Source organism: Salmo trutta, chromosome 38 (genome assembly GCF_901001165.1).
Source record: "Salmo trutta chromosome 38, fSalTru1.1, whole genome shotgun sequence".
Classification (NCBI taxonomy): domain Eukaryota; kingdom Metazoa; phylum Chordata; class Actinopteri; order Salmoniformes; family Salmonidae; genus Salmo; species Salmo trutta.
Window position 1 is genome coordinate 30,601,994 of NC_042994.1, and position 25,964 is coordinate 30,627,957.

Here is a 25,964-nt window from a genome sequence, read left to right on the forward strand (position 1 = left end):
CATGGTATGGTTCTTTATGTATTTGTTGTTACTATTTATTCTAAATAGCCTGAGTTTATTTTAACCATATAGTATATCTGTTGCCTATCTGTATGTTTTATCTCTCTACTTCACACACCAGTATATACTATATGTGTCTTGTTTGATACTTTATTCAACAAGTTCTATGCATTCTAGAATAGTTATTTAACACATTTATTATGTTAATGTGTTATCTTTACATAGTTCCTTTTAATCAATACCTATTGATTTATCACTTCTTCTTCCTAATACTCACTAGATGCACCCTTCTCAAATTACACTCAATCAACTGTCACAGAGAGGTTTGCGCATTCCTTCCCCTTGACTAGTTGGCACACACACACACACACACACACACACACACACACCACTATATACTATATTTAACTGCAGTCTTTAGCTTCTCTGATTCACTTCCTCAACACAGAGAAGTTTCCACTCAATCAGATGTTTATTTACATCCATACAATTTTTATTCACATTCGTTCATTCACACCTCGTTTTACCTAAAACGACCTATAAACCTCAGTCTATTCCTGATACACTTCCTCAACACAGGATAACTTTGCATTTATAGGATTTTTACAGTATGTCGGAAATTCTGCTTAATCGAGTCAGTTTCCCTTCACTCTCTGTTCGCCCACCCGTACTATCCTCTGTCCCTCAGAGCAGCTACGCGGTGCGACCTACTGATCATCCGACCCCGTTAGCAAGGTGGAGTGTTATTATCCGTAGGATTAATTTTGAACTTGAACCTCGCCAAATCGGGTCAAGTTTCTCCTGTGCCCAACCTATTCACCGCAAACAGACCCTCATTACTCGAGCGGTATCGTGAATAGCCCACCCAAGCAAACTTCCTTAATCCCTCCCAGGAGCGGTATCGTGGGATTTCTATCTATTTATTTATGCAGCCTTTTAATCTAGCAGAGCTGCACATCCAAATAGCCTGTCCAAGCAGTCCTTCGTTTAATTATGTTCGAAGCGGTATCACAGGATTTTCTATCTATTTATTCATTTGTTCTGACCATATGGGCAGACAGCAGCAGCCCCATACCAGGCCAGGCCTACCGCTCACCACACATTTAGTCCTCACAAATGCATACATATAATTACATTTAACAACCCCCAAAATTCATGCATGCATTTACATTTAAGTCATTTAGCAGACGCTCTTATCCAGAGCGACTTACAAATTGGTGCATTCACCTTATGATATCCAGTGGAACAACCACTTTACAATAGTGCATCTAAATCTTTTAAGGGGGGGGGGGTTAGAAGGATTACTTTATCCTATCCCAGGTATTCCTTAAAGAGGTGGGGTTTCAGTTGTCTCCGGAAGGTGGTGATTGACTCCGCTGTCCTGGCGTCGTGAGGGAGCTTGTTCCACCATTGGGGTGCCAGAGCAGCGAACAGTTTTGATTGGGCTGAGCGGGAACTGTGCTTCCTCAGAGGTAGGGAGGCGAGCAGGCCAGAGGTGGATGAACGCAGTGCCCTTGTTTGGGTGTAGGGCCTGATCAGAGCCTGAAGGTACGGAGGTGCCGTTCCCCTCACAGCTCCGTAGGCAAGCACCATGGTCTTGTAGCGGATGCGAGCTTCAACTGGAAGCCAGTGGAGAGAGCGGAGGAGCGGGGTGACGTGAGAGAACTTGGGAAGGTTGAACACCAGACGGGCTGCGGCGTTCTGGATGAGTTGTAGGGGTTTAATGGCACAGGCAGGGAGCCCAGCCAACAGCGAGTTGCAGTAATCCAGACGGGAGATGGCAAGTGCCTGGATTAGGACCTGCGCCGCTTCCTGTGTGAGGCAGGGTCATACTCTGCGAATGTTGTAGAGCATGAACCTACAGGATCGGGTCACCGCCTTGATGTTAGTGGAGAACGACAGGGTGTTGTCCAGGATCACGCCAAGGTTCTTAGCAGTCTTGGAGGAGGACACAAGGGAGTTGTCAACCGTGATGGCGAGATCATGGAACGGGCAGTCCTTCCCCGGGAGGAAGAGCAGCTCCGTCTTGCCGAGGTTCAGCTTGAGGTGGTGATCCGTCATCCACACTGATATGTCTGCCAGACATGCAGAGATGCGATTCGCCGCCTGGTTATCAGAAGGGGGAAAGGAGAAGATTAATTGTGTGTCGTCTGCATAGCAATGATAGGAGAGACCATGTGAGGACATGACAGAGCCAAGTGACTTGGTGTATAGCGAGAATAGGAGAGGGCCTAGAACAGAGCCCTGGGGGACACCAGTGGTGAGAGCGAGTGGTGTGGAGACAGATTCTCGCCACGCCACCTGGTAGGAGCGACCTGTCAGGTAGGACGCAATCCAAGCGTGGGCCGCGCCGGAGATACCCAACTCGGAGAGGGTGGAGAGGAGGATCTGATGGTTCACAGTATCAAAGGCAGCAGATAGGTCTAGAAGGATGAGAGCAGAGGAGAGAGAGTTAGCTTTAGCAGTACGGAGAGCCTCCGTGACACAGAGAAGAGCAGTCTCAGTTGAATGCCCAGTCTTGAAACCTGACTGATTAGGATCAAGAAGGTCATTCTGAGAGAGATAGCAGGAGAGCTGGCCAAGGACAGCACGTTCAAGAGTTTTGGAGAGAAAAGAAAGAAGGGATACTGGTCTGTAGTTGTTGACATCGGAGGGATCGAGTGTAGGTTTTTTCAGAAGGGGTGAAACTCTCGCTCTCTTGAAGACGGAAGGGACGTAGCCAGCGGTCAAGGATGAGTTGATGAGCGAGGTGAGGTAGGGGAGAAGGTCTCCGGAAATGGTCTGGAGAAGAGAGGAGGGGATAGGGTCAAGTGAGCAGGTTGTTGGGCGGCAGGCCATCACAAGACGCGAGATTTCATCTGGAGAGAGAGGGGAGAAAGAGGTCAAAGCACAGGGTAGGGCAGTGTGAGCAGGACCAGCGGTGTTGTTTGACTTAGCAAACGAGGATCGGATATCGTCAGCCTTCTTTTCAAAATGGTTGACGAAGTCATCCGCAGGGAGGGGGGAGGGGCGGGAGGATTCAGGAGGGAGGAGAAGGTAGCAAAGAGCCTCCTAGGGTTAGAGGCAGATGCTTGGAATTTAGAGTGGTAGGAAGTGGCTTTAGCAGCAGAGACAGAAGAGGAGAATGTAGAGAGGAGGGAGTTAAAGGATGCCAGGTCCGCAGGGAGGCGAGTTTTCCTCCATTTCCGCTCGGCTGCCCGGAGCCCTGTTCTGTGAGCTCGCAGTGAGTCGTCGAGCCACGGAGCAGGAGGGGAGGACCGAGCCGGCCTGGAGGATAGGGGACAGAGAAAATCAAAGGATGCAGAAAGGGAGGAGAGGAGGGTTGAGGAGGCAGAATCAGGAGATAGGTTGGAGAAGGTTTGAGCAGAGGGAAGAGATGATAGGATGGAAGAGGAGAGAGTAGCGGGAGAGAGAGAGCGAAGGTTGAGACGGCGCAATACCATCCGAGTAGGGGCAGAGTGAGAAGTGTTGGATGAGAGCGAGAGGGAAAAGGATACAAGGTAGTGGTCGGAGACTTGGAGGGGAGTTGCAATGAGATTAGTGGAAGAACAGCATCTAGTAAAGATGAGGTCAAGCGTATTGCCTGCCTTGTGAGTAGGGGGGGAAGGTGAGAGGGTGAGGTCAAAAGAGGAGAGGAGTGCAAAGAAGGAGGCAGAGAGGAATGATTCAAAGGTAGACGTGGGGAGGTTAAAGTCACCCAGAACTGTGAGAGGTGAGCCATCCTCAGGAAAGGAACTTATCAAGGCGTCAAGCTCATTGATGAACTCTCCAAGGGAACCTGGAGGGCGATAAATGATAAGGATGTTAAGCTTGAAAGGGCTGGTAACTGTGACAGCATGGAATTCAAATGAGGAGATAGACAGATGGGTCAGGGGAGAAAGAGAGAATGTCCACTTGGGAGAGATGAGGATTCCAGTGCCACCACCCCGCTGGCTCGATGCTCTAGGGGTATGCAAGAACACGTGGGCAGACGAGGAGAGAGCAGTAGGAGTAGCAGTGTTATCTGTGGTAATCCATGTTTCCGTCAGCGCCAGGAAGTCTAGGGACTGGAGGGTAGCATAGGCTGAGATGAACTCAGCCTTGTTGGCCGCAGACCGGCAGTTCCAGAGGCTGCCGGAGACCTGGAACTCCACGTGGGTCGTGCGTGCTGGGACCACCAGGTTAGAGTGGCAGCGGCCACGCGGTGTGAAGCGTTGGTATGGCCTGTGCAGAGGGGAGAGAACAGTGATAGACAGACACATGTAGTGCATGTAGTTCTATTGAATTCAAAAGCTCTTAGTATTACTGGTTTTTCAGGAATTTAAAGAGAGACCTACGTGACGTCCCCTCCGCTGAGACAGAATTCCTGAAGCAATCTACACAAACATTTCAACTGCGTAAGAACAAGCTTACCTGTATAAAGTTGGGCGGCCACCCGTTTGTGAGATTGTCCAGAGAAACTGTCACCAGCCAAGAACGACACTGTCCGAGGTTCCTTCGATCTCCTGGCAAGCTCGCCATTTATGTCGTGGAAAATTGTCTTAAGAACATAATACTCTTACAAGAACTTGTGAATTCAATATAGACTTTAATACAGAGTAGCAAAGCCGAGCCCTTCCATGGAAGGACCCTATTACACACGTAACAGAGCCAAGCCCCTCCATGGAAAAGACTAAATTCTCATATTGCAGAGTCCTATCTTTATAGAATTCTGTCTTTGCATAACGTATAGAGTCCCCTCCCTCTATATGAAAATAGCTTCCCTTGACCGTTCTTTACCATTATCTCTCCATATCAGTTGTCGCTTGTTAACACCCACATATGACAGATGTATAGGTTATAATGCTAGCAGGGCCTCCTCATGTGGTACAAAAATAATGCATGCACTGCATGCTCATGTGTGGTCCTCTTGCCGCCATCCTTTTCTCTGTGCCCCTTTGTCTGACTATCTTGAATGTATTTGGGGCCCTTTCTGCATAACTCAAGTACAGTTGTCAGGTCGCTATGCCTCCCACCGTGGCCTGTTGCTCTATTAGAACCAGATGTCATCTTCTCCTCCTATAGCCAATGTATTTATGTTCTTTCTCCTTCAGCACAGCTGCTTATCTCCCACAATAGCAAACGTACTCTTGTCCCGTGCACTGTAGCCAGCAGCTCACACATACAGTGATGGTAGGCTACATACATAATGAGATTATTATGGATAAGAGAGATATTTTATTCGTCAAACAAAATAATAAACCATGTAAAACAAACTAACAAATCGTCTGTCATCATTTATAAAATTGTAAAACCATATCCTATTTCGTTCAGCCTGGTCATTACTTTTGAAATGGTTGGATCAATATCCATCTTCATGATATGGATGAAGCCTGATTTGGAATGTCTGAGTAGTTCTATCTGATGTCATAATACACCCCTCTGATAATCAAGTGATATTTGGAATGTCTGAGTAGTTCTATCTGATGTCATAATACACCCCTCTGATAATCAAGTGATATTTGGAATGTCTGAGTAGTTCTTGCTGGCTTCATAGTTTACTCCTCTAATAATCAAGTGATATTGTTTACGTTTAGGTTGGTGACCCACTCTGATGATTTATATTTTACAGCGTGGGGCTTTAAAGGAATAGTATGGTGACATCAAATAAATAGGATTATTAATCATAAACTCCTGTAGCAACAACACACTGCAGCTTTGACGTCAAGAAGAGAATGGGCTGATGGGTGGTGGTGCTACTCTATAGGTAAGGCTGTCCAATATGAATGTTCAATACACACAATAGGTTGGTCAGTAGCCAGCTAGCTGCTACATCTTTAGCCGCACAGCTAGCTAACACAGCTAGCTAACACAGCTAGCTAACACAGCTAGCTAACACAGCTAGCTAACACAGCTAGCTAACAACAAAGTCAAAATGCCCTTCAGGCCTGGTGGTGGCAGCAGTGCACTACAACCACTGTTTACCGGAGCTTCCTGAGGAGAAAATAATTGGTCTGTATACAGATTGATTAACCACGTTTCCATCCAAAGTTGTTATGTCAGTAAAGTCATACCGTATAAAAAACTCACGACAACTGTGATGGAAACAGGAAGTTGTGATCGGTGGTGGTGTACACTCTATAGGTAAGGCTGTACAGTCCAATATGAATGTTCAATACACACAGTCAAAGTCCTGCAATAAAAGCTAAGACACTAATATTTGTGTAAACTATACATAGTTGTGTTCTGTGGTTGTGTTCTGTGGTTGTCACTGAGTTGGCTGATATCCCATTTCATGGGGCCAGTCCATAGTTAAGGCTGTACAGTGTTCTGTGGATGTCACTGAGTTGGCTGATATCCCATTTCACTCCATGGTTAAGGCTGTACAGAGCCTATAGAAAGGCTTTTTTTCACATTTTGATGCCTTGAGAACAAATAAGAAACACGCAGAGTCTCACTGCTCTTTAATAAGCTTTGCGTATCGACCTCAAGGCCTTCGTCATAGTATCACTGCTCTTTAAAACCTCTCTCGGGTATGTGGGACGATTTCGTCCCACCTACGTAACAGCTACTGAAATTCCAGTGGCGCGATTTTTGAATCGTTAGAAATACTATTACTTCAATTTCTCAAACATATGACTATTTTACAGCTATTTAAAGACAAGAATCTCGTTAATCTAACCCCACTGTCCGATTTCAAAAAGGCTTTACAACGAAAGCAAAACATTAGATTATGTCAGGAGAGTGCCCAGCCAGAAAAAATCATACAGCCATTTTTCAAGCTAGCATATCATGTCACATAAACCCAAACCACAGCTAAATGCAGCACTAACCTTTGATGATCTTCATCAGATGACACACCTAGGACATTGTGTTATACAATATATGCATGTCTGTTCAATCAAGTTCATATTTATATCAAAAAACAGCTTTTTGCATTAGCATGTGACGTTCAGAAAAAGCATAACCCCCGCAAACTTCCGGAGAATTTACTAACAGTTTGCTAAATTACTCACGATAAACGTTCACAAAAAGCATAACAATTATTTTAAGAATTATAGATACATTACTCCTCTATGCACTCGATATGTCCGATTTTAAAATAGCTTTTCGGATGAAGCACATTTTGCAATAATCTAAGTACATAGCCCGGCATTACAGGGCTAGCTATTTAGATACCCACCCAGGTCAGCCTCCACCAAAATCACATTTCCTATAAGAAAAATGTTCTTACCTTGCTTGTTCTTCATCAGAATACACTGCCAGGACTTCTACTTCAATAACAAATGTTGGTTTGGTCCCAAATAATCCATCGTTATATCCAAACAGCGACGTTTTGTTCGTGAGTTCTAGAATGCTTCTTCACGGTCTCGCGCATGGCGCATTGGCGTGTCAAAAATGTCTAAATATTCCATTACCGTACTTCGAAGCATGTCAACCGCTGTTTAAAACCAATTTTTATGCCATTCAACTCGTAGATTAGTGATAATATTCCGACCGGGAGTATGCATTGAGCCTAAACAGCCGAATAAAATTTCTCCTCAGGAGCGACTCGTGCACGCGCCTCATTCAAAGGTCCTCTGAGTCGACACTTACAAAAGGTGATAATGTGTTTCAGCCTGAGGCTCCCTCGTAAACCTTCAGGTTTTTCGCGGGTTCTGAGAGCCTATTGGAGCCCTGGGAATTGTCACGTTACAGCTAAGATCCTTACTTTTCAATAAAAAGATGCAAGACGCACGACTCCTTGTCAGACAGGGTACTTCCTGCTTGAAACCTTGTCAGGTTTTTGCCTGCCATAGGAGTTCTGTTATACTCACAGACACCATTCAAACAGTTTTAGAAAATTCAGAGTGTTTTCTATCCAAACCTGAACAATAATATGCATATTCTAGCTTCTGAGTTGGTGTAGGAGGCAGTTAAAAATGGGAACATATTTTTTCCAAAATTCTCAATACTGCCCCCTAGCCCAGACAGGTTTTAATAAGCTTTACGTATCGACCTCAAGGCCTTCATCATAGTATCACTGCTCTTTAATAAGCTTTACGTATCGACCTCAAGGCCTTCGTCATAGTATCACTGCGCTTTAATTTAGCTTTACGTATCGACCTCAAGGCCTTCGTCATAGTATCACTGCTCCTTAATAAGCTTTACGTATCGACCTCAAGGCCTTCGTCATAGTATACTGCTCTTTAATAAGCTTTACGTATCAACCTCAAAGTCCAGGACCCAGTTGCACAGGGCGGGTTCAAGACCCAGGGTCTTGAGCTTAATGACGAGTTTGGAGGGTACTATGGTGTTAAATGCTGAGCTGCAGTTGATGAAAAGCATTTTTACATAGGTATTCCTCTTGTCCAGATGGGTTAGGGCAGTGTGCAGTGTGATTGTGTCATCTGTGGACCTATTGGGGCGGTAAGCAAATTGAAGTGGGTCTAGGGTGACAGGTAGGGTGGAGGTGATATGGTCCTTGACTAGTCTCTCAAAGCACTTCATGATGAGGGAAGTGAGTGCTACGGGGCGATAGTCATTTAGCTCAGTTACCTTAGCTTTCTTGGGAACATCAATGATGTCGCCCTCTTGCTGCTGGCGACTCTCTGATCCACCTCTACTCAGACGACACCATTCTGTATACATCTGGCCCTTCTTTGAACACTGTGTTAACAAACCTCCAAACGAGCTTCAATGCCATACAACACTCCTTCTGTGGCCTCCAACTGCTTTTAAATGCTAGTAAAACTAAATGCATGCTCTTCAACCGATTGCTGCCCTTCACCCACCGCCCGACTAACATCACTACTCTGGACGGGTCTGACTTAGAATATGTGGACAACTACAAATACCTAGGTGTAGCGTGGTTCGTTCTGCGTTGTGTACTTTTAATTAGGACACTGCCACAACTGGAGGTCTGCTGGTTGAATTATTTTTATTTGCCCTGCACACGAAGAGATAACTCACAATACTTTAGCCCTTGGCGCAGTCACAGCTCTCAGGCACCTTGCTAGCCAAAGGTCAGACAAAAGAGAGCGCGCCAAAAAGAAATAACAGGTGCTGCGTGCACACATTCAGTGCACAACAGCACACCATGCAATACAAGTAAAATGATATAGAACATAATTCGGACAAAATAAAAGACATACCTGCACACGAAGAGATAACACACAATACTTTAGCCCTTGGCGCTGTCACAGCTCTCAGGCATGTGCGCAAGCACATGGACAGTCACTCAAACACTGTCCCAAGTACTCACAAGTTACAGTAGGTACCCTAGTTAGCGAGCTCAGTGAAACTTAACATAAATCTTTATATTGTCCACATTGTAACAAACTTATGGTTGCATAACAGCACATTGTGTAACATTACCACGGTTTTATATTGAACAATTTCGGAGCCAAGGACAACATAACTTGCTAGCCGAAGGTCAGACAAAAGAGAACAATAAGGGGGTAGGGAAATACAAATAACCCGCAATGGGCCAAACCAAAATATACAAAACTTTTACAATCACGTGTATGTACAAGATTGATATGAAAAAGTGTTTGTACACCAAAAAATAACATTACCTATGCAGCTGTAATTAAATTTAAAAAACACACTGAATTATTATTATTATCAAATTATTAACATCCCCTATTGACCTGGCCTATTTGAATTGGTCCTTGTGTGCAATTTGGCGCACAATCTAGGGTAACAACATCACACTGCTACATTAGCTTTCTTGGGAACAGGAACACAGCTGAAGGAAAATACATATCACTGAGGCTAATTTAACGCCGACTTGCAGGCAGTGGGTTCAGTATAACTATGAGAAAAAATGAATACAAATTATACCACCACCCAAAAGGGCACTTTAGAGACTGGAAGGCTAAAGGGTCATGTGTTCTACACAGGTAGAGCCCTATCTGTCCATGTAGCCTTTTACAAAGTGGGCACTGCTTCATGTGGCAACAACAACACTCACCTAAATAGTCCATATGCCACTGGGTGAGAGAAGTTTTCATTGTTTTTGGGCAGCATTAATGAAGTGTTATTATGTGTTGCTAACGATGAGCCTTGATCAATTTAGCTCGGAATACACCACCCTCGTCAATCTGTCACCTAATCCTGCCTAATGGGCAGGCCAGACCTGGAGGAAATGATTGGCTGTAAGAAGTAAGAGAAAACATAACATCTGGTTGTTTTTAAATTACTTCTTATGACATTGCTTGCCAGAATGAACATTGTAATTAATATTTTTCCAATCTGCATTGCCTACTCCGCATTGCCCACTCCAGTCAGCAGATGGCGATATGAGTCTTTCAGGTGATGCTTCTTGCGTGACGTATAATCTAGTGGACGGAACTGGGGGCTTCTTCAACAGCGACAAAAGCCTCCTGGTTTAACCACGCGGTGCTTTGCTAGCGAACATAAAACTGAAACATTGAATCTCTTTAGACCAATCTTGTGTATATTACTCTTAGTGTTTTGAACATAATTCTGTTTACCTATCGACTGGTTAATTTAAACGTAATTTGCTTGTTAAATTAGCAAAGGTGTTACATTGATACTGCACTAGACTAATTGTCCGGAGCATAAACTCACTAATCTAGACGGAGAAAGAAGCTTGAAGAATGAAAAAGGCTATCACATTGAAACAAGAGGATGATATTACAGTGAAAGAGGAATATGGGAAAGAGGTTGTCAAAGTGGAAAAAGAGGCAGAATCTTTCAGAATCAAAAAGGAGGAAGATGCCGTAAAATTGAAAGAAGAGGAAGAACCTTTTGGAGTAAAGGAGGATATCTCAATGAAAGAGGAGACTGAATATCCGATTACACCAAGTGAGTACTGTCTTAAAAACAGAGAGACAAACTATGCTGTTGTTGAACCGTGTTGTTTTAAAGGGGCATTCTACTGAAGTTATACACTTAAATATGTTGTTCAGTACTGTAGGAATTGTTTAAGGGGCAATCTGCCATTGGTACATATTTTTGGGACTTCAGTATGTGATTTATTGAATTCTCTATGTGGTCTATATTAAAGTGCACTTATTCTAGTATAGCCGGGTTTTAAAATATAATATACAGTACATAATTTCTACTTAAATTATCAAAGGGACGCAAAATGCACCCATTTCGTGGGACGGCCCTTTAACATTTGCATCACAGTGGTGGGAAAAGTAGCAATTGTCGTACTTGAGTAAAAGTAAATATACCTTAATAGAACTCAAGTAAAAGTGAGTCACCCAGTAAAATGCTACTTGAGTAAAAGTTAAAATATACTGAAGTATCAAAAGTAATAGTATATAAATAATTTCAAATTCCTTATATTAAGCAAACCAGATGGTGCCATTTTTTTAAGTGGCTAATTTTAGGCCCTTTTTAGACATATATTCATGCCTCTTGTAAGACTGTAATTGCAATAGAAGTTCATGAGTTTACCATCTGTTTGATGTTCTCATTCACACAGGAGAGAGACATGACTATCGTGGATCCTCTGGGGAGCATCAACAACATCCTGATGCTGACGAGGCAGAGAAGAGTCTCTCCAGATCAGAACACCAGATGGTACAGCTTGGTCTGGTCTAGCATACAGCTTGTTCTATCTGGGTCTGGGCTGGGTTTCTGTAAAGCACTTTATGACAACAGTGACATCAGCATCCATAATGATATGTGTCTGTGTCCCCTCTTTATGGTTACCAGGACAACGTTAGCCCTTCCTCCCTCTCGGAGTCCCCGTGTCGTGCCTCTCCTGGTAGCACCTTACTGCTGGGTATGAAGAGGTTGTCTGTGCTGCTGGTGGACTGCAGGAAAACAACGGGGCTGAGTGGAACTGTGAGAGGAGGAGAAGAGAAGAAAGGATCAGATTTGACTCATCAAAGTAAGTGCTGTAGTTTAGTTTGAACAAATAAAATAGATCTGCCCACTGGTATCTGTTACCAGGACAACCAGCAGAGTTCTGTTAGTTGATATGAAGATGGACTGGTATCTTTTACCAGTAGGGCTGTCCCTGACTAATAAAAATCTTGTTTGACTTAGCCACCTGTTCTTTCGACCAATCAATTGGTGCAAATTTGAAACGTGTTTCTATATATCCACTACCGTTAAAAAGTTTGGGGTCACTTAGAAATTTGCTTGTTTTCGAAAGAAAAGCACAAAAAAGTAAATTAAAATAACATCAAATTGATCAGAAATACAGTGTAAACATTGTTCATGTTATAATGGACTGTTGTAGCTGGAAATGGCAGATTGTTTTATGGAATATCTACATAGGCGTACAGAGGCCCACTATCAGCAACCGTCACTCCCGTGTTCCAATGGCACGTTGTGTTACCTAATCCAAGTTTATCATTTTAAAAAGGCTAATTGATCATTAGAAAACCCTTTTGCAATTATGTTAGCACGCTGAAAACTGTTATGCTGATTTTAAAGAAGCAATAAAACTGGCCTTCTTTGGACTAGTTGAGTATCTGGAGCATCAGCATTTGTGGGTTTGATTACAGGCTCAAAATGGCCAGAAACAAAGAACTTTCTTCTGAAACTCGTCCGTCTATTCTTGTTCTGAGAAATGAAGGCTATTCCATTCGAGAAATTGCCAAGAAACCGAAGATCTCGTACAACGCTGTGCACTACTCCCTTCACAGAACAGTGCAAACTGGCTCTAACCAGAATAGAAAGAGGAGTGGGAGGCCCCAGTGCACAACTGAGCAAGAGGACAAGTACATTAGTGTCTAGTTTGAGAAACAGATGCCTCACAACTGGCAGCTTCATTAAATAGTACCCGCAAAACACCAGCCTCAATTTCAACAGTGAAGAGGTGACTTCGGGATGCTTCAGCCTTCTAGGCGGAGTTTTAAAGAAAAAGCTATATCTCAGACTGGCCAATAAAATATTAAGACGGGCAAAAGAACACAGACACTGGACAGAGGATCTCTGCCTAGAAGGCCAGCATCCCGGAGTTCCCTCTTCACTGTTGACGTTGAGACTGGTGGTTTGCGGGTACTATTTAACCTCTCTGGTAAATGTGGGACGCTAGAAGCTACAGCTAAAATGAATCACTAACCTTTGATGATCTTCATCAGATGGCACTCATAGGACTTCATGTTACACAATACATGTATGTTTTGCTCAATAAAGTTCATATTTATATCCAAAAACCCCATTTTACATTGGCGTGTAATGTTCTGAAATGTTTTTCCTCCAAAAACTTCCGGTGAATGAGAGAATCAATTTACAGAAATACTCATCATAAACGTTGATAAAATATTCAACAGTTATTCAAAGAATTATAGATACACTTCTCCTTAATGCAACCGCTGTGTCAGATTTCAAAAAAGCTTTACGACAAAAGCACACTTTGCAATAATCTGAGTACTGCACTTAGACGACAATATCAAGCAATACAGATACCTGCCATTTTGGAGTCAACTAAAATCATAAATAGCATTATAAATATTCACTTATCTTTGATTTTCATCAGAATGCACTCCCAGGGATCCCAGTACCACAATAAATGTTTGTTTTGTTCAATAAAGTCCATAATTTGTCCAAATACCTCCTTTTTGTTTGCACGTTCAGTCCACTACTCCAAATGCAGGAAGCGCGCCGAAATGTCACGACGAAAAGTCAAAAAAGTTATATTTACATTTGTAGAAACATGTCAAACGATGTATAGCATCAGTCTTTATGGCCTTTTTATCATAAATCTTCAATAATATTCCAACCGGACGATTACTTTGTCATCAAAAAAGAAAAGGAATAGAGCTAACTCTCATGGGAATGTGCGCCACTGAACTCATGTCATTCTCTGTCATCTGACTCCGGGACCTCTTGTTCTCTCAATATTCACAGTAGAAGCATAAAACAACATTCTAAAGACTGTTGACATCTAGTGGAAGCCTTAGGAAGTGCAAAATGACCCCACAGACACTGTAGTTTGGATAGGAAATCACTTGAAAAACTACAAATCACTTCCTGGTTGGATTTCTACAAACCTCAGATTTCCACACTTCCTGGTTGGATTTTTCTCAGGTTTTTGCTTGCCATATGAGTTCTGTTATACTCACAGACATCATTCAAACTGTTTTAGAAACTTCAGTGTTTTCTATCCAAATCTACTTATAATATGCATATCCTACCTTCTGAGCCTGAGTAGCAAGCAGTTTACTATGGGCACGCCTTTCATCCAAACGTGAAAATACTGCCCCCCCAGCCCAAAGAAGTAAATGAAGCTGCAAGTTGAGGACCTGTGAGGCGTCTGTTTCTCAAACTAGACATTCTAATGTATTTGTACTCTTGCTCAGTTGTGCACCGGGGCCTCCCACTCCTCTTTCTATTCTAGTCAGAGCCAGTTTGCGCTGTTCTGTTAACCTCCCTGGGCAAGGTGGGACATTTGCATCCCACCTTGCAAACTAATTATATGCATATTCTAGTTTCTAGGCAGGAGTAGTAACCAGATTAAATCGGGTACATTTTTTATCCGGCCGTGAAAATACTGCCCCCTATACCATAACAGGTTAAAATCAATTTTTATGCTATTTTTCTCGTAAAATAGCAATAATATTCCAACCGGGCGACGTTGTATTCATTCAAAGGCTGAAAGAAAAAAAATTAGAATTCTCATGAGAATTCTCATGAACACGCTAAGTACAGCAGCACTGTTCCCAGCCTGACCACTCACAAACAGAGCTGCTGTACTTAGCCCAGAGACTGCAGACACCCCATTACACTTTTTGGTGCCTTCTGAGAGCCAATGGAAGCCTTATAAAATGTCACGTTACAGCAGAGATGCTGTATTTTCGATAGAGATGCCACAGAAGGAGAACAAATTGTCAGACAGGGCACTTCCTGTATGGAATCTTCTCAGGTTTTGGCCTGCCATATGAGTTCTGTTATACACAGACACCATTCAAACAGTTTTAGAAACTTTAGAGTGTTTTCTATCCAAATCTACTAATTATATGCATATTCTCGTTTCTGGGCAAGAGTAGTAAACAGTTTAAATCGGGTACGTTTTTTATCCGGCCGTGCAAATACTGCCCCCTAGCCCCAACAGGTTAAGGGAGTACTACACAGCGTTATATGAGATCTTCAGTTTCTTGGCAATTTCTTGCATGGAATAGCCTTCATTTCTTAGAACAAGAATAGACTGACAAGTTTCAGAAGAAGGTTCTTTGTTTCTGGCCATTTTGAGCCTGTAATCAAACCCACAAATGCTGATGCTCCAGATACTCAACTAGTCTAAAGAAGGCCAGTTTTATTGCTTCTTTAATCAGAACAACAGTTTTCAGCTGTGCTAACATAATTGCAAAAGCGTTTTCTAATGGTCAATTAGCCTTTTTAAAATGATCAACTTGGATTTGCTAACACAACGTGCCATTGGAACACAGGAGTGATGGTTGCTGATAATGGGCCTCTGTATGCCTATGTAGATAATCCACAAATAATCAGCCATTTCCAGCTACAATAGTCATTTACAACATTAACAATGTCTACACTGTATTTATGATCAATTTGATGTTATTTTAATGGACAAAAAAATGTGTTTTTCTTTCAAAAACAAGGACATTTCTAAGTGACCCCGAACTCTTGAATGGTAGTGTATATCCTAACATGATCCATGTTGTAAACAGAGTTCTGCATGAATTCCGACTCTTTCAACTTGCAACAAAACAATTTTATGAAATCTAATATTGTTAGCAATCTAACGTTGTTTAACACGGTCAAGTCCGGTTTCTGTGCAATCCTCAGACACTCTAGAAGGCAACCAAACTTGTTTCAAAATTCTACATTACGTATTGGCTATACAACACCTGAATTAGCCCATGAAGGGTCTTGGTCCAATGACCACCTATCGTTTTGAAACCTAGCTAGATAGCCAATGAGCTGGGCTTTCCAGCAGTATGTGAACGCTGTTTATAGGACAAACAGCCATCACGCTAGAGCTGTCAATAGAGTTCATGTGTGGCTCAGTTGGTAGAGCATGGTGTTTGCAACGCCAGGGTTGTGGGTTCAATTCCCACGGGGGACCAGTACGGAGAAACAAATGTATGAAATGTATGCATTCACTACTGTAAGTCGCTCTGGATAAGAGCGTCTGCTAAATGACTAAAATGTAAATGTAAAAAGGAACAACTGTAGTCTACGTTTCACATCAGTTCGTTCTCTTCTACAAACTTCTCAAATCTGAAAAAGTTAAACATGGCTACTAAGAGTGGAAAAGCTAAATCTCAGTCCAAGTATAAACATTGTGATGATATTATTGCAGAAATTGACCGGGAGAGTGACACAGGAATGGATGAGGACTCTGTGAGTGACCACAGTTATGATTCCAGCGAGGAAGAAATGTTTTTGGAAGGAAAAGATCCACTTTTAGATCGGTAAGTAAAATATGTTTTTGCTTCTCATGTTAATGCAGTTGTTTAAATGGTCGCATATTCATTTTATATTTTTTATAGATTTTTATGTATATATATGTGTGTGTGTGTATATATATATATGTATGTGTGTGTATATATATATATACATATATATATATATGTATGTGTATATATATATATATATATATGTATGTGTATATATATATATATATACATATATATATATATGTATGTGTATATATATATATATATATATATATATATATATATATATATATATATATATATATATATATATATATATATATATATATATATATATATATATATATATATATATGTATATATATATATATATATATGTATATGTATATACATACATACATACATACATACATACATACATACATACATACATACATACATACATACATACATACATACATACATACACAGTTGAAGTTTACATACACTTAGGTTGGAGTCATTAAAACTCATTTTTCAACCACTCCACAAATTTCTTGTTAACTTCTTATGGCTGGAATCCCGTAAACGGGATCGATATGACAACAGCCAGTGAAAGTGCAGGGCGCCAAATTCAAACAGAAATCTCATAATTAAAATTCCTCAAACATACAAGTATTTTACACCATTTTAAAGATAAACTTGTTGTTAATCCCACCACAGTGTCCGACTTCAAAAAGGCTTTACTACGAAAGCACACCAAACGATTGTTAGGTCAGCAACTAGTCACAGAAAAACACAGCCATTTTTCCAGCCAAAGAGAGGAGTCACAAAAAGCAGAAATAGAGATACAATTAATCACTAACCTTTGATGATCTTCATCAGATGACACTCATAGGACTTCATGTTACACAATACATGTATGTTTTGTTCATATTTATATCCAAAAATCTGTTTACATTGGCGCGTTACATTCAGAAATGTTTTGCTTCCAAAACATCCGGTGATTTTGCAGAGAGCCACATCAATTTACAGAAATACTCATCATAAATGTTGATGAAAATACAAGTGTTATGCATGGAACTTTAGATCAACTTCTCCTTAATGCAACCGCTGTGTCAGATTTCAAAAAAGCTTTACCAAAAAAGCACACCATGCTATAATCTGAGTACGGCGCTCAGACACAAAAGAAGCCATACAATATATCCGCCATGTTGGAGTCAACAGAAGTCAGAAATAGCATTATAAATATTCACTTACCTTTGATGATCTTCATCAGAATGCACTCCCAGAAATCCCAGTTCCACAATAAATGTTTGTTTTGTTCGATAAAGTCCATCCTTTATGTCCAAATACCTCCGTTTTGTTCGCGCTTTCAGTTCACAAATCCAAATTCACGACGCGCAGGCCAGACAAACTCAAATTCCATTACAGTTCGTAGAAACATGTCAAACGATGAATAGAATCAATCTTTAGGATGTTTTTATCATAAATCTTCAATTATGTTTCAACCAGAGAATTCCTTTGTCTTTAGAAATGCAATGGAACTCAGCTACCTCTCACGGGCGCGCGCATGACTGAAGCTCATGCCCTTCTGGCAGACCCATCACTCATTCAGCTCTTATTCTCCCCCACTTCACAGTAGTCGGTTAGGACTTCTACTTTGTGCATGACACAAGGAATTTTTCCAACAATTGTTAGACAGACTATTTCACTTATAATTCACCTTATCACCATTCCAGTGGATCAAAAGTTCACATACTCTAAGTTGACTGTGCCTGTAAACAGTTTGGAAAATTCCAGAAAATTATGTCATGGATTTAGAAGCATCTGATAGGCTAATGTACATAATTTGAGCCAATTGGAGTTGTACCTGTGGATGTATTTCAAGGCCTACCTTCAAACTCAGTGCCTCTTTGCTTGACATCATGGGAAAATCAAAAGAAATCAGCCAAGACCTCAGAAAAGAATGTAGACCTCCACAAGTCTGGTTCATCCTTGGGAGCAATTTCCAAACGCCTGAAGGTACCACGTTTATCTGTACAAATAATAGTATGCAAGTATAAACACCATGGATCCACGCAGCCGTCATACCCCTCAGGAAGGAGATGTGTTCTGTCGCCTAGAGATGAACGTACTTTGGTGTGAAAAGTTCAAATCAATCACAGAACAACAGCAAAGGACCTCGTGAAGATGCTGGAGGAAACAGGTACAAAAGTATCTATAGCCACAGTAAAACAAGTCCTATATCAACATAACCTGAAAGGCCGCTCAACAAGGAAGAAGCCACTGCTCCAAAACCGCCATTAAAAAAAGCCAGACTACGGTTTGCAACTGCACATGGGGACAAAGATTGTACTTTTTGGAGAAATGTCCTCTGTTCTGATGAAACAAAAATAGAACTGTTTGTCCATAATGACCATTTATGTTTAGAGGAAAAAGGTGGGGGCTTGCAAGTCAAAGAACACCATCCCAACCGTGAAGCACGGGGGTGACAGCATCATGTTGTGGGGTTGCTTTGCTGCAGGAGGGACTGGTGCACTTCACAAAATGGATGGCATCATGAGGGAGGAAAATTATGTTGATGTATTGAAGAAACATCTCAAGACATCAGCCAGCAAGTTAAAGCTTGGTCGCAAATGGGTTTTCCAAATGGACAATGACCCCAAGCATACTTCCAAAGTTGTGGCAAAATGGCTTAAGGACAAAGTCAAGGTATTGGCCGGGCCATCACAAAGCCCTGACCTCAATCCTATAGAAAATGTGTGGGCAGAACTGAAAAAGCGTGTGCGAGCAAGGAGGCCTACAAACCTGACTCAGTTACACCAGCTCTGTCAGGAGGAATGGGCCAAAATTCACCCAACTTATTGTGGGAAGCTTGTGGAAGGCTACCCAAAACGTTTGACCCAAGTTAAACAATTTAAAGGCAATGCTACCAAATACTAATTGAGTGTATGTAAACTTCTGACCAACTGGGAATGTGATGAAAGAAAAGCTAAAATAAATCATTCTCTACTATTATTCTGACATTTCACATTCTTAAAATAAAGTGGTGATCCTAACTGACCTAAGACAAGGAATTCTTACTAGGATTAAATGTCAGGAATTGTTAACTGAGTTTAAATGTATTTGGTTAAGGTATATGTAAACTTCTGACTTCAGCTATATACAGTGGGGAGAACAAGTATTTGATACACTGCCGATTTTGCAGGTTTTCCTACTTACAAAGCATGTAGAGGTCTGTAATTTTTATCATAGGTACACTTCAACTGTGAGAGACGGAATCTAAAACAAAAATCCAGAAAATCACATTGTATTATTTTTAAGTAATTAATGTGCATGTTATTGCGTGACATAGGTATTTGATACAACAGAAAAGCAGAACTTAATATTTGGTACAGAAACCTTTGTTTGCAATTACAGAGATCATACGTTTCCTGTAGTTCTTGACCAGGTTTACACACACTGCAGCAGGGATTTTGGCCCATTCCTCCATACAGACCTTCTCCAGATCCTTCAGGTTTCGGGGCTGTCGCTGGGCAATACGGACTTTCAGCTCCCTCCAAAGATGTTCTATCGGGTTCAGGTCTGGAGACTGGCTAGGCCACTCCAGGACCTTGAGATGCTTCTTACGGAGCCACTCCTTAGTTGCCCTGGCTGTGTGTTTCGGGTCGTTGTCATGCTGGAAGACCCAGCCACGACCCATCTTCAATGCTCTTACTGAGGGAAGGAGGATGTTGGCCAAGATCTCGCGATACATGGCCCCATCCATCCTCCCCTCAATACGGTACAGTCGTCCTGTCCCCTTTGCAGAAAAGCATCCCCAAAGAATGATGTTTCCACCTCCATGCTTCACGGTTCGGATGGTGTTCTTGGGGTTGTACTCATCCTTCTTCTTCCTCCAAACACGGCGAGTGGAGTTTAGACCAAAAAGCTCTATTTTTGTCTCATCAGACCACATGACCTTCTCCCATTCCTCCTCTGGATCATCCAGATGGTCATTGGCAAACTTCAGACGGGCCTGGACATGCGCTGGCTTGAGCAGGGGGACCTTGCGTGCGCTGCAGGATTTTAATCCATGACGGCGTAGTGTGTTACTAATGGTTTTCTTTGAGACTGTGGTCCCAGCTCTCTTCAGGTCATTGACCAGGTCCTGCCGTGTAGTTCTGGGCTGATCCCTCACCTTCCTCATGATCATTGATGCCCCACGAGGTGAGATCTTGCATGGAGCCCCAGACCGAGGGTGATTGACTGTCATCTTGAACTTCTTCCATTTTCTAATAATTGTGCCAACAGTTGTTGCCTTCTAACCAAGCTGCTTGCCTATTGTCCTGTAACCCATCCCAGCCTTGTGCAGGTCTACAATTTTATCCCTGATGTCCTTACACAGCTCTCTGGTCTTGGCCATTGTGGAGAGGTTGGAGTCTGTTTGATTGAGTGTGTGGACAAGTGACGAGTTCAAACAGGTGCAGTTAATACAGGTAATGAGTGGAGAACAGGAGGGCTTCTTAAAGAAAAACTAACAGGTCTGTGAGAGCCGGAATTCTTACTGGTTGGTAGGTGATCAAATACTTATGTCATGCAATAAAATGCAAATTAATTACTTAAAAATCATACAATGTGATTTTCTGGATTTTTGTTTTAGATTCCGTCTCTCATAGTTGAAGTGTACCTATGATAAAAATTACAGACCTCAACATGCTTTGTAAGTAGGAAACACTGTCGATTTTGCAGGTTATCAAATATTTGTTCTCCCTAATAAATATATATATAATGAGTACCAGTCAAAAGTTGACACACCTACACATTCAAAGGTTTTTTTTTTTTTTCTATATTGTAGAATAATAGTGATGACAAACTATGAAAACACACACATGGAATCATGCCTTGACAGCTTTGCACACTCTTGGCATTCTCTCAACCAGCTTACTCTCAACCAGCACTTGTTGGCTGCTTTTCCTTCACTCTACTATCCAACTCATCCCAAACCATCTCAGTTGGGATTAGGTCGGGTGATTGTGGAGACCAGGTCATCTGATGCAGCACTCCATCACTCTCCTTCTTGGTCAAATAGCCCTTAGACAGCCTGGAGGTGTGTTGGGTCATTGTCCTGTTGAAAAACAAATTATAGTCCCACTAAGCTCAAACCAGATGGGATGGCGTATCGCTGCAGAATGCTTTGGTACCCTTGAATTCTAAATCAATCATTGACAGTGTCACCAGAAAGTACCATCACACCTCCTCCTCCATGCTTCACAGTGGGAACCACACATGCAGAGATCATCCGTTCACCTACTCCATGTCACAAAGACACCGCGGTTGGAACCAAAAATTTCAAATATGTGCTCATCAGACCAAAGGACAGATATCCACCGGTCTAATGTCCAATGCTTGTGTTTCTTGGCCCCAGCAAGTCTCATCTTCTCATTTGGTGTCATTTAGTAGTGGTTTCTTTGCAGCAATTCAAGCAGTTTCTTCTGAACAGTTGATGTCTGTTACTTGAACTCTGTGAAGCATTTATTTGTGCTGCAATTTCTAAGGCTGGTAGCTCTAATGAACTTATCCTCTGCAGCAGAGGTAACTATGGGTCTTCCTGTGGCTGGGGTCAGGGGGGGAACGGTTCATAGTGGTGGCCGGGGTACGGTGAGTGGAATGGTATTTTATTTTTTATTTAACTAGGCAAGTCAGTTAAGAACAAATTCTTATTTACAATGACGGCCTAGGAACTGCCTTGTTCAGGGGCAGAACGACAGATTTTTACCTTGTCAGCTCTGGGACTCGATCCACCAACCTTTGGGTTAGTGGCCCAACGCTCTAACCACTAGGTTACCTGCCGCCCCAAGGTTCCACATCATCAAGCAACATGGTTTGTTTGGTGCTGTTCCGTTCACTCCATTTCATTGTTATATAAATAGGCTGGAGGCTGTTGAGGGGAGGGTGACCCACAACAATGGCCGGAATGGAGCAGCACCACAGACCGTGTTGCTTGATACCATTCCACTCACCCCACCCCGGCCACCACTATGAGCCGTTCTCCCCTGACCAGCCTTATTTACCATTGATAAACACACACTTCACTGTCGTGATTATGGTCCCTCTACTCTATATAGTAGATATCTGTTTATTTTACGTGTTGATACAGGGCTCATCTGTAAAAGTATTCTTACTGATTTTTTTCTTTTTTTTCTTATACAGTGCCAGGGACTCTGATGAACAATGGGAACCCCCAATGTCAAGGTGTTCATCCCCCACTAATTCAGACGCTGAAGCTGGTTCATCCAGCCGGACCCCTGCTGTCTCCGGCTCCACACCTTCCCCCGCCCGGCCATCTAGAGGTGTGAAGAGGCCAGTTCAGAAGCGGAGGAGGGTCCATGAACCAGCGGTAACTACCAGCGAGGCAGAGGACCGCTGGCACACCGTGCTAGAAGATGATGTGGAGCTACTTCCACCAACATTTAGACCGAAAAGACAGCCAGGACCTCAGCTGGACATGACTGCAAAGTACAGCCCCCTTCATCTTTTCCAGATGTTTTTCTCCTTGTCAGTTCTGGATTCGCTGGTGTCTAACACCAACAAGTATGGGGCTAAGAAACAAGCAGGCAAGAAAGAGGCATGGCAGCCCATTTCCATCCAAGACCTGTACTGTTACATCTCACTGGTTATTTACATGGGGCTTGTGAAGTTGAAAAACCTGAAGGACTACTGGAGAACGTCAACACACTACCGACTGCCTTTCCCCACCACTTTCATGTCTTGTAAAAGGTTTCTGACTATCTCACGGGCGCTTCATATCAGTGACCCACAAGCTGACGACGACAATGACAAGAAGAGAGGCACAGCAAGCTTTGATAGGCTCTGCAAAATCAAACCTCTCTACCCCAGCATGGTTGAGGCCTGCAAGACCCATTTTCAGCCCAACCAGAAACTGTCCATAGATGAGAGGATGGTAGCCTCAAAGGCTAGAATTGGCCTCAAACAATATATGTGTAACACGCCGACAAAATGGGGGTACAAACTGTTTGTTTTGGCCGATTCTGTGTGTGCCTACACTTGGAATTGTTTTGTTTACGAGGGGAAATCCATCTCAGACACCGGTAAGGGACTTAGTTATGATTCCGTTATGGAATTATTGGATTTTCAACTGCTGGGGACGGGCTACAAACTGTTTGTGGACAACTTCTACACAAGCCCTACCCTGTTCACAGACCTGAGGAAGCTGGATGTGTGGGCTTGTGGCACCATTCGTCCCAACCGAGTGGGTTTTCCCAAAACAAAAGTGAACGACATGCCTAAGAGGGCTGATAGGGGTACCATGAGATGGATTCGTAAAGATGACCTGCTCTTTGTAAAGTGGATGGATACCAGAGAGGTGGTCATGTGCACCACTATCCACAAATCCTTCAGTGGCGATCACGTCTTCAGGCGTGTGAAGGACGCTAATGGGGCATGGACCACAAAGAATGTCCCCATTCCTGCTGCTGTAAAGGACTACAACAAGAGCATGGGAGGTGTGGACCTGTCAGATGCTCTGATAGGCTACAACAATGTTCTCCACATGACAAGGAAATGGTACAGGACAGTGTTCTATCACTTCATTGACATTGCTGTGGTGAATGCATTCGTCCTCCAGAAGGAAATGGCTAAGAGCTCTGGACAGACCTCCATGACACAGCTAGCCTTCAGAGAGCTGCTCATCCGGGAGCTTACTGGCTACGGCACAAAGTCCACTGCAGCACCTTCTGTCCGCTCTACTCGTGTCACCAGTGTTGTTCACATGCCAAAATTCATAACTGCAGGCATGAATGTGCCTCGGGGCCAAAAGGCATCAGCATGGAGGCGTCGTTGTGTTCTTTGTCGCATGAAGTCCCCCATCATCTGCAGGACCTGTTCAGTTTGCCTCTGCTTTACAGCAGAAAGAGACTGCTATGGGACATGGCATCATCAGCACGATATTGTGTAGAGGACTGAGGGTCTTCCAAGGGTTTACCCTTGTTTTTAAAATATTTTTTTTAAACATTTTTATTTTATAAAATGGTGTGTTAGAATAGCATTTTGTTATGTTGTGTATATAGTTATTTGCATAAAAACGTATCACTTCACCAATTTGGCCACTTGGGTACATTTGGGAAGCTTGTGTGACTTCATGCTAACTGTCATGTTGCTCGCTCATTCCTGAAGTTATCAGTCTGACACTTTGCACAACTACTGTTGCCCTCTTGTGTTCTCCATCTAAATTATCCCCAGCTTCCTATCTGAATGTTTGGCTGTTCTTGTTCATGAGAAAGATGATGCAATAACAATAAAAAACAGAAAACATATGCTCTCTTATTTTCTTCTACCAGATCTATTCAATTCACATTTCCACAAACTTCAGATTGTTTCCTTTCAAATGGTACCAAGAATACGCATATCCTTGCTTCTGGGCCTGAGCTACAGGCAGTTAGATTAGGGTATGTCATTCATTTGGAAATTGAGATGAAGGGTCCTATCCAGAAGAGGTTTTAACCTGACCCAACCATTCTCCTAAGAGCTGTGGACAGACCCCCATATTGTATTTTTTATTAGCATAGCATTTTTGTATGTTCTATATAGGTATTTTCTTGAATGTATCAATTTGGCCACTTGGGTACATTTGGGCAACTCGTGTGGGACACCTGGGTGACTTCATACTAAATGTCATGTAACTTGCTCATTCCTGAAGTTATCAAACTTTGCACATATACTGTTGCCCTGTTGTGGACAACATATAAATGATCCCCAGCGTCCATCTCAATGTATGTCCTTTCTTTTGCATTTCAAAGATGATCAAATAAACACAAAAACATGTTTTCAATTTTTATCTTTTACCAGATGTGTTATGTTCTCCTACATTAATTTCACATCTCCACAAACTTAAGTGTTTCCTTTCAAATAGTATCAAGAATATGCATATCCCTGCTTCAGGTCGTGACCCTGTTAATGGTGGGTCGCGTACATTTATAATTGTTCACAACATTGCAAAAAAATACAAACCTGTTTTCGCTCTGTCATTATGGGGTATTGTATGTAGGGGAAAAAATGATTTAATCCATTTTAGGTCAAAGGTCAAGGGGTCTGAATACTTTCCCAATGCACTGTATGTGCCAAGTTAAAATATTCCCAAGAGACATATTCGAAACTCTGCTTCTAGCTCCTAAGCAACTTTGCAGTGTTTTGTGTGTGTTATTTCTATTAGCCCAGAACGTTTGTTGTGTTATTACATACAGCCGGAAATAACATTTGGATATCAGAGCGGCGGTAACTCACCAGCATTACGACCAAGAATACGACTTTCCAGAATTGGATCCTTTGTTCGTACCCCCCAGGGCTCGTCGCCGACGGTAGAGAAGAGGTATTCCGAGTGGACTTCTAGTCAGACTCAGGAGGCGGGCACACCATGTACAAAGAAAAATAAAGCAATCTAACCATCACCAGTAGTCATGTTAAAGTTTAAAAAAAAATGTTGGTGGAGTTCATGTATTTGCATGTGGCTGTGCATTATATGATGCCTGAATAGGAAGCATAGTCTGATCATGACTACTGGTTTTCTTAAATTCTTGATCAAAAACTGCTTTGGGGTTCATTCCAAATATCTACTTGCATTGCTTGGTAGTGTATTCGCATAGTATGAGACATAAATAATAACATTTAAGTAAAATAAAACAAACAGCATTA

The 25,964-nt window shown here is 42.3% G+C and overlaps 1 protein-coding gene across 2 annotated transcripts in view; it reads left to right on the forward strand.

Annotated features, from left to right (window-relative positions):
* The window catches only part of LOC115177635 (piggyBac transposable element-derived protein 4), a 45,576-nt gene extending 20,479 nt beyond the window's left edge, over nt 1-25,097 (forward strand). The window contains exons 1-4 of one of the 2 annotated variants that reach the window (XM_029738567.1): nt 10,314-10,770; nt 11,399-11,809; nt 16,196-16,307; nt 22,467-25,097. In XM_029738567.1, coding sequence (XP_029594427.1) covers nt 11,704-11,809; nt 16,196-16,307; nt 22,467-24,231 — 1,983 coding nt within the window. In that variant the 5' untranslated portion in view covers nt 10,314-10,770; nt 11,399-11,703 and the 3' untranslated portion in view covers nt 24,232-25,097. Of the gene's footprint in view, nt 1-10,313; nt 10,771-11,398; nt 11,810-16,195; nt 16,308-22,466 lie in introns of those variants that run through there. The other variant, XM_029738566.1, reaches the window with a different exon arrangement.
* Nucleotides 25,098-25,964: the final 867 nt, after the last annotated feature.